This window comes from Nannobrachium achirus, assembly GCF_963921795.1.
Source record: "Nannobrachium achirus genome assembly, chromosome: 22".
NCBI classification, from domain to species: Eukaryota; Metazoa; Chordata; class Actinopteri; order Myctophiformes; family Myctophidae; genus Nannobrachium; species Nannobrachium achirus.
The window spans coordinates 14,297,317-14,307,693 of NC_137829.1; the positions used below are offsets into that span (position 1 = coordinate 14,297,317).

General features: G+C 43.5%; 1 protein-coding gene across 1 annotated transcript in view; it reads left to right on the forward strand.

Annotated features, from left to right (window-relative positions):
- Positions 1 to 5,609, forward strand: part of epha3 (eph receptor A3) — a 197,778-nt gene extending 192,169 nt beyond the window's left edge. The window contains exons 17-18 of the mRNA XM_080753798.1: positions 574 to 729; positions 5,516 to 5,609. Of these exons, the coding sequence (XP_080609924.1) occupies positions 574 to 729; positions 5,516 to 5,597 (238 nt within the window). The 3' untranslated portion in view covers positions 5,598 to 5,609. The remainder of the gene's footprint in view (positions 1 to 573; positions 730 to 5,515) is intronic.
- Positions 5,610 to 10,377: the final 4,768 nt, after the last annotated feature.

The following is a 10,377-nucleotide window of genomic DNA, read 5'->3' on the forward strand; positions in this document are numbered from 1 at the left end:
GTTGCATATATTTACAGCCATGTGCACCTACATTGGACTCTATGGAAATGCACTCTTCGGGATATACCGGTATATTTTTTGTGTTTTTCATAAAACACATGTCTATTGTCTTACTCTCAATGTTTGGTTTCAAACTCTGTCTTTGTGTCTTAAAGGAGTACTTCACCCCAGAATGACTTTTTCTATTGATTTCTCATGCCATGGAGAGTTCAATAATAGCTTTTTGTATTTGTCGCATTCCCAAGGCAAAAAAAAAAATGATTTTAGAAAATTGACATCCGGAATCAGTGGGGGTAATTTTTTTTGTCTTGTCAATGCAACAAAAAACTAAAAATATTATTGAACTCAAGTCTCCATGGCATGATGAGTAATCAATCGAAAAAAGTCATTTTGGGGGTGAACTACTCCTTTAAGGTTTCTCTCTCTCTCTCTCTAACTCTCGTAATTTGTCAGAATCTTCAACTGCCTAAAGGAGTACAGTTCATCCAAATGACTCCTCTCCTCCCCTCCCCTCCCCTCCCCTCCCCTCCCCTCCCCTCCCCTCCCCTCCCCTCCCCTCCCCTCCCCTCCCAGGCCGGCCAACCAGCTGCTGGACCGCAGCAGTGCGGAGGTGACCTCGCTGGGGACGGTGGGCGACTGGATGGACGGCATGAGGACGCTGCCCTGCAAGGAGGCCTTCTCCGGGGTCAGCTACAGCTCCTGTGACACCCTGGCCAAGACCTCCATAGAGTAAGAAGAATCCTTGATCATACAGACTAAAATCATTGGTTATGCAGGCAAAAATCTTTGATTTTGCAATGAAATATGCAGTTTTTTTGGTGATTCTAATATGCTTTAAAATTGCGGAAAGTTGTGGAATATGCAAAAAGTTTGCGAGATATGCAAAAAGTTGTGAATTATGCGAAATGTGCGAGTGTGTGTGTTTTAATAAATATATATTTGACAATACTTGTTGAAAATGAAAGATTCAAGCATGCCATCATCACAATAACATAATAATGTTCTGATACAGAAACTCCGGGGACATCCTTCTCAACAATCTTTTGAACGTCAGTTTTGTGTTCTCTTTCTGTTGTCAGGGTCGATCTGTTGTGTGTTTATATCTGTTCTATTGCTGTATGTATTATCTTTTGAAAGTTGACAATATGTATCTATGTGTGCCTGTTAAGCAAATTTTGAAATTGTATATTTAAAGAGAGTGAGAGAGAGAGAGACTGTTTTGGGAAAAATCTCTGTTCTACAAGCTGGCAAGGCATGATAGCCTTGTGAGTTTAGATTACCTTGAGGGAGACACCGGCACGCAACCAAGCATAACGTCGCTGTCGGGTGTCAACCTCGTATTTCCTAGTTTCAAAGCGACGTTATGAATCTAGAAGATGAGACTGAAGATCAGAGGCGGTGACAGCAGTATAGTACCCAGAGACTCCAGCACACACGCGCGCGCACACACACACACACACATGCACACACACGCACACGCCGCTGCACCATGGGAACAGGGCTGGCATCCTACAGTTTTGCTTTGATGTCTGGGTTGTTTTGACTTTGACGTTATTGTCTTATATATTCCCCCTTGTGGGATTTCCATAGATTTACCTCAACTCTTGTCAGTTTCCATTGTAACTCCAGTTTCAGTTCAACCGAGTTCAGCTCACGGTTCAGTTAAAGTTAAATGCAGTTCAGTTTAGGTCGGTGAAAAATGATCTGGGTTGAGATCAAAGATGCTTCATTGGCACGATGGTCAAAATTATTAATGGCAAATTAATGATCTCTACATGGTGTACGAAAAGGTCCATCTCCATCTCCGTCTCTCTCTCTCTCCCTCCCTCTCCCCCCTCACTCTGACAGAGAGAGATCGACAGACATGCATTTTTTCTCTCTCTCTCTCCTACCATTTAATCAATGCCTGCGTTCAATCAATGGGAAACATCTCTCCCCATTCCCTCCACCACTTCATAACGGATAAGGCCTATAGTAGAAGCATCATCACACGCACGCACGCACGCATGCACGCACACACACACACACACACACACACACACACACGCACACACACACAGTATATCGACAGACCCAACGGCCCCGCTGCCGCGCTAACGGGATCATTTCATACGCGCTCTATGATAGCTCTTATGTGAATGCTAAATTGGATCAGGGGCAGTATTTAATACAGAGGAGGCTGGCTGACGTGCCAAGTGTAAGCTGCAGCAGCAGCCACGAGGCGCTATAGCTATTGGCTGCCAGAGCCAGCTCTATATGGATTAGAGTATCGATCCATCCTGACTTGATCCGGTCTTTGATATTCAGCACAACAAGGCCCTTCGCCCGTGCTCTGACCTCTGAGCTACAGGCGGAACTAATCGACGTCTCAGCTGTGCGGTGTACGTGGCGTTGGTTCGCTCTCCGCAGTTATTTGTCGGGATGAAAGGGATTGGTACTCCCCAAGTTAAAATTGTTATTTGTATTGAGGGATACTGGACATACTTTTCAGAGATTCCATGCTCCAAACTGTAGGATGGAAAAGTTTGGAAACTGTGGGTTGCAATTACAGTTTGCCTCACGAGACTATGTCTAAATTAATTTACAGGAAAAAATAAATAAATAAAACATAAATAGTTGAAATATGGAGATACAAGGTTTCTGCCCCTACAGTAGTGATATGTTTTACACTTTTTAGAAAATATTGAAGTTAAATTTCATAATCCACAAGGGGAAAATTATGGAAAGGCCCAGATTAGACCTTGAACCGGATTTTTCCTTCTATCAATGATGGGAAGTGTGACACACCACCACCACTGATTCAACCTCTTTTTACATGCGGTCACCACCCAGACAAAACTGTCTGCCTTTGATCTGAACATTGTTGCCTTTTCCCATGATGTTTATGCGTCATAACTGTTATGTTCACGTTAATTCTCATTTCATTTTATTCACATCTCCTAACATTCGATTGTTTTTGTCACGGCGAGTTGCGTTGCGGCGCTTGTTCTGCTGTTGTTATTCCGTACGTTAATGAAAGCCAGGCCAGATAGGCTCGAATCAAAGAAGAACTCTCTATAAAAGGAGCTGACAGCCAAACCAAAGCAGAACACTCCATACAAAGTCCTGACAGCTGAGGAAAGGCCCAGTGGAACCCTACAAACCTCCCAGAAGCAGAGAGACAGCTCTCTCTAACCCAGTGGTTCTGAACCTGTGGGTCGGGACCCCCAGGGGCCTCCCCAAATTATTTTGGGGGATCCCCAGATGATTAAAGTTATACCATGTAACTTTTTTTATAAAACAAATCTTAAAATTGTCCTAACTGTTAAATCGCTAAAGTTTTAGAACCCCCACTCTGTTATTTTCAGCTTCTGAAGCCTTCTCTTTATATGTTTTCTATGAGTTGTGAGGGGGGGAGAATTTCCCGGCAAAATGATGTCATCTCCCACATGATACACTACCGGCCAATCACAGCGCCGATCATACACCACCGGCCAATCACAGTGAGTCTTGCTGTCTCTAAAGGAAGTAGCTTCCCTCAGCAACTGTGTTTACATTGGTGAAGGAATCTTGCTTGCTACTCCCTCAATTCTGGTCTAAAAATGATGGGAGACGGCTCTACGGAATGGTAGAGCCGTCTCCGCGGACCGGCGTTCCGGTGGTCCGCGGCGACTCCGGCCGAAAAAAGCAATACCGCTACTGACCACTAGTTGAGCAGCTTCCACAGTACAGCTTTAACTAAATGTGCAACATTGTTTTCTCACTCAACAGTAAACAAACCAACATAAAGTTAAAGTGTATCGAAGGTATCTGCACATTTCTAAAGTGAAAATTTAAGGACTTTTTAATACCTCTAAAATGACAAATTGTCAAATATTCAAGGCAGAAATGATGAAAATAGCCAATCTACATTGTGAGCATGTACATCTGCTATTTTCTCAATAGAACCAACCGTGTTGTACAAAATGTAATGCCTCAATTCTTATTATTTTTGGGGTTGCGGCCTGAAAAGAATCAGTCAGTGACATGAATTGGGAAGACTTTGTTCAAATACAAACCATGCAGTAACAAAGCAAGCTTTAAGGGTGCTAGCTTTTCTTTGTCTTTGTTAAATAGTTCTATTATATTCTCATTGCAATTATTGCTATAGAATGTCTGTTCGGTAACATAACAATCTCCCTGTTGCTCGAGCTCTTTGGTAAACAGAAAAGGCATTTTCATCCAACCAGGAGAGGTAACTCATACAGAATACACCATAAATAAGTTAAAGGAGCTATAGTCAACTTTTTCATTGTAGGGCTGACACTTTGTTTACATCCTAGTCTATAGACTAGAATGTAAACAAAGTGTCGGTCTGACAATGGCCAAAATGATTATTTTATCATTATTCTATGCTTTTTGTGGTCATTTTTGAATAGAAACACATATATGAAGCTTATTTTTTTATAAAATATTTTCGAAACATTATTTTTATTTTAGCATCCGTTTTTCAAGAAAAAGTTGACTATAGCTCCTTTAAATTGGAAGTGTTGAAACAAAACAAAAAAGAATTAGCAGACACAATTGGATTGAAGCTGAACACACCTTTGGTATAACTTGGTATCCCACCTGAAAATGTATTTTGTGTTTACTAAAGAGCTGGAGAGACATGGAGTCCCCTGATACTGAAGAAACACTCTATATAGCATTGGTCTGTATACTGTATAGCTTTAACATAAAACAAACTACATCTAACACATTAACACATTTAAGCAGGCTTGTTGGCTGAGAACAACACCGTATTGGAAACCATTAAGGCAGCAGTATGGAACATGCATCTATAACAAAGCACAATCAATACGCGCTCTCTTGGCACTCAGGCACTATAGTCCTGACTCCTGCATGGGTTCATAGATCCAAGGAAATACCCGTTGATTTATCTTGACACTTGCCTTTAGTTCCGGCCAATGAGTTTAAGATTTGGCGTAAAACGTTCATGTTATTGTGCAAATAGAGGCGACCCAATAGCTGAGTGGTTCACACAGGCTCAAATGTCCCCGATTCGATTCCTGACCGGCCTGCAGATTCCAGTTAGTGTCTTCTGGAGAAGCTTTCAAAAGGGTCAACAAGTTGGAGAAAAAACAAACAAATATAAAAATACTATGTTTATCAGTAACTCTAATAAATCATTGTGACTGCATCTGCACCCAGAATCACAGTTATTGTATAACAGGTGTAAGGTAAACTGGAAACTCGTATGCAATACTGTTATCAGTTGATTAATACAATCAATCAGTCATCGGGTATTGGCCAAAATTTCAATATCGTCCTAATTTTTTGTCAACGCCTATTATGACATGGCCAATAGGACCACAATGGAAACAAATCCCCAGGACTTTAAAAAATATATATATATTGTATCGTTTTCGTCGTCCTAGCTTAGCTTTTGTTCAGTTTTCTTCTGTGAAGGAAGGTTGTCGGCTTTCTGTGGCTTTTTTGGGGGTCATCATTTCAGTCGAGGAAATTAACCCACTGCTTGGCGGGTGCTGTGTCTCAGTAGAGTGGTGATGACGGAGGTCCACGTCACGCCAGCGTCCTGCCCGGAGTGGGAGCCGTCCATGGGAATCAGCACCCTCTAGCGCCCCCTGTCTCCCCCTGTCTGGATGGTGGGTGGAGGTTCCACCCGTTACCGCCCTCTCCCCTCCGGTCCCCACCGGAGGGCGCCACAAAGCTTCCTTCTTCAGAAACGCAGACACGCGCTCTGGCCCTTCCCTGGAGGAGGGGGGATGGTTCACGAAATTTGAAGTGCCCACTTTGTCGTAGATCTTGAACAAGAATGACATTCAAAGGCTGGGTAGCTTAACCTGTTATATTGTCATTTATCAAGTAGCTACAGTAGTTTAATTCTGTAAAGTAACTAGTAACTAGGAAATAATTGTAGTGGAGTAAAAAAGTACAATATTTGCCTCTGAGATGTAGTGGAGTAGAAGTATATACTGTATATTAAAAAGAGGAAAAATTACCTGAAAATGATATCTTAGTACAATATCTGAGTACTTGTACTTGGTTACTTTCCACCTATTAACTTTAGACTCTGTTGTTGCACGATTTCAAGTTACCGAACAAACATAGTTTTTTGAGTGAACTATCCCTCCCAGCCGCCAGCGTTGGGTCATTGCCCTGTCGGCGTTTCGGAGCCGGTTTGGTCTCACTTTTCAGATGTGTGCTGCTGCTGCCTTGGCCGTCCTTGGCGAACTAAACCCACGGCTTTGCATCTAAACACTTTGAGGTTCTTAGGTTCGGTGGAATAACATCAACTTGGATCGCTTGTATAATTCCTCGCCTTGCCGGCTGAAGAAAAAAACGTTTAACACAGAGTTCACTGCTTCTACTAACGCCACAGAAACTCTCCATGAACCTACGCAGATCAACTTCAGATCTGCATTTGTGTGTGTGTGTGTGTGTGTGTGTGTGTGTGTGTGTGTGTGTGTGTGTGTGCGTGTGCGTGTGTGTGCGTGCGCGTGTGTGTGTGCGCGCGCGAGCGCACGTGTATATGTCTAGACAGTATGTTTCGCTACTATGTGTTTTAACTTATTCCTGAATGAACAGACAACTCTAACAATGTATTGGAGATGTATGTTAAAGGAGCGCTTCACCCATTTTCAACTGTATCTTCATATAAACTAATGTTCACTTCTGTCTACTCACTCATTACCTGTGACATCACAGATTAGCTTATAGAAACTACAGCCGTGCTCTTCCTGGATGGAATGTGGCATGCCGAAATAGAAGCCATTGCATTAAAAGTTCATGCATAAAAAAGTTTTAAATTACCATTTCCTATGAAAGATTTCACTTGGCAGGCAGGTTTCTGAACTGTCCATAGGCATACCAATGAGACACAGTGAGTAGAACAAAACGGTGCCATTGTATATTGATTATTAGCAATCATACGATGATGCGGTTGAAAATGGGTGGAGTGGTCCTTTAAAACATGCTGATCACGTAATACACCTAAAAATAAATTGGCCGTGCATGAAGTGTGACGACCATGACCGTTGCTTTAAATATAATAGTGCAGATGTTTTATTAATAACTAATCATTCTATTTTAATGTGTCTTATCTAGAGCGGGACGGTCACCTCCAACACATGTACCAGCGCTGCTCCGCTCATCACAACTCCTCTCTACTCCTCTCTACTCCCCACTATGTTATGCTTTGTTCAGACTAGCATTCCAAATTATACTGTATATTCAAATGTTCAAATTGGAATCTGGAATTGTTTTGTATCTAGACGAGAACAGACAAACAAAGACATGGAAAATGGTTTAAACTGTGCAGTACGATGCCAGACATAACATAGCTATGGACGGGTTTCTTGTTTACAAACATTGAGACTAAATGCACAGCTGACTGTATCATGTAATCAATTCCGTCCAATCCCCAAACCTGTTGTTTTGGGGAGCGCTGGTTTCATTGGCTAATTTTGGTACGGACCCTGCGCACGCATCTAGTTTTATCAGTGTAACGTGGACCAGAAACCCGTCCATTAAAGGAGCAGTTCACCCCCAAAATGAAACATTTTCTATTGATTACTCACCCCATGGAGACTTGATTTCAATAATATTTTTTTGTTTTTATCTTCCAATAAAAGCCAATACTTTGAGGAGACTCTTTGTAGGCCTATTGATTCCGGATGGAGACCCAAATGCATTTGGGTGTCCATCCAGAATCAATGGGGGCAAATTTATTATAATCAAATTATTGGCTTAGGAATGAGACAAAAACTAAAACATATTATTGAACTCAAGTCTCCATGAAAAAAACAAAACATTTTGGGGGTGAACTACTCCTTTAAATAGTTGATACCTTCCTATCAATTAACACAATTGGTAGTCAGTTTCGGTCATTTCAAACTTGGTACCATCTTATAATGAGGGTTAGTGTTTGAAAAGGGTGTGGTAAAATCCAATAGACAGTCTGTCCTAAAGAACACCATTGAGAGACAAATCTGATTTGACTGCAAGTGTGAACATACTGTATGTAGCCCATGTCATCTGCATCACCAGGCAGATGAGGCCGCTCCATGTCACGGTGCCTGTACGTCACGTCCCGTTGTGTTTTTACTGACGGGGTCTTGACATCATCTGTCAGTGTGGACACCCATGCAGCCAACAAGCCCTGCTTCCCTGGCTGTCAGGACTACAGCAGGCCACTACTACTCTGCAAGGGCAGTGCAGTGGCCTTCTGGGAAATGCGGTCCTCAATGATTGACAGCCAGGAGGTGGGAAGGGTAGAGCGGGGGGAAGGCGGAACAGCGCTTGGAACTGTGTCATTGATGTCACACGGCTGCTGTTTGTCTTCTACCCGGTAACACGCTTTCTCTCTCTCTCTCTCTCTCTCTCTCTCTCTCTCTCTCTCTCTCTCTCCAGGGATCTAAAGAAGGTTGGAGTGACAATCGTTGTCCCTCAGAAGAACATTGTGAGCAGCCTCAAAGCCCTTGATTCCCACGCCAAGAACAGCCCGGTCCCTGTTTAAAAAAAAAGACAAAAAAAGAAACCTATAACGTAACAAAACAAAAGACAGAAAGTAAAAGAAGAAGAAAAAACAAAAAACATCCAAGACGTGTCTGTCTTTCTGTCCGTCCATCCGTCGGTCTGACAGACTTTGGCCCACGGTTCTCCCTTGTCACGTGCAGCGACTCTCTATGGAAAACCATGGTGGCGACGATGAGGATGACGTCATGTTCGGGTCGAGAAAGAGGGGAGCGGGCGAGCGAGCGGACACTCCGGACCTCCGTCCCTTCATATCCAAGCTGAGATGCCTTACAGACTCACAGGAGAGAGAGAGAGAGAGAGAGAGAGAGGGGGACGGTTGCGATTGCCCTGGACAAGGGGTAGGTATGACTGGGATTTGAACGATCTCAGTGCCAGAGCTCACGTGATTGGCTGAGCTAGCTGCCCTTCAGGGTTGACAAGGGGGGAGGGTCTTCCGCCGAGACAGGTGGCCTGACTGGCCGAGACCACCTGGCGTAGACGACCGGACACGTCTTCTTAGACTTGTGAAACTACCTACACCGCGTCCTGTTTCCACTCACACATATACACCCACGCACATGCACACGCACACGTACACGCACACACACACACACACACACACACACACACACACACACACACACACACATGCACACATGCACACACGCGCACACACGACGTCAACGATCAAAGCCATTTATCTCTATAGCTCTAACCTTGTAGCGTATGCATCCGGTAGCCCTCTCTATCACGTAAAGCAATAATAATTGTCATAATCATGTATATGTTTGCATCAAATGGAAGACATGCAGCGTGTCTCATCTCATACAGTATTATATTACATTGATCGGTGTGCTTTGAAGGTGCGGTGGGGTCACGTCACATGTTGCCCCCATTCTTTTTTTCCCTAGTTTATTTTATTGTATTTTGCAGTGAAACGTGTGCTTGCGAACACATTCTACAGCAGTGGTTCTCAACCCGTGGGCCGGGGGCCGTGACCATATTGCCAGTGGGCCCCCAAATAACTGACACAAACCTTAATACCGGTATGTCAAAGATAATCACATCATTATTATCTGCTTTAGAGATTTTCCAGCGGGCCCTGATCCAGAAAAAAAGGTTGAGAACCATCCCTGTTCTACACTTACAGTTCAGTTCCCACACCACAGTACAGTTTTTAATTGAAAACTCAGGATGTATAGCGATCAGTTAATTCTAGCACGGCTGAAGGTGAGAGAGGGAAAGATAGCCAGGGATTAAGACTATGTTTACACATAAACGATCCATCTGGAAAACGACAAAGTGACGTTTTTGTCGCGTGATAAAAAAACAGTTAGTGTAGACGTAGAACTTGATTGAAAACGCGATCAATAAATCAATCAATAAAACACACACCAGGGATCAGATACATTTGTCCGGACGGACAAAGAGGTGGAGTTGTTATGAAGTTTGTGGGTTCACAACAGTTCCCCACGATATCAGGGTGAACTGATGTTTGAACCCACGGGATCAGTCTGACCAATGCCGGGCTAGACTTGAGCTACGTTGTCATACGTTTTGCGCTTTCCTTCTGATTTTCCTTCTAAAACGCTGTCGTCGTCTCAACGGAAGGCCAATCTGGTCTTTTTGGGCCGTTTTCTCTACGCACCGTTGTCTCGTAAACGGGGGTGTTAAGGGCCCAGTCACGCGTGTGCAGCATGCGTTGTAGCCAATGCGAGACACATCTGTTATTTCCCATGTTGTCTGGCCGCCAGACACAAAAGAAAAGCGACACTCCTGCCGGCACCGCCCACAACCCACTAGTAGCTCATTGGAGTGGTCGGCTCTCTGAACAGAAAACTGCAAGTTAACACATTCCCCGCCATTGAGGAGTATGTTCGG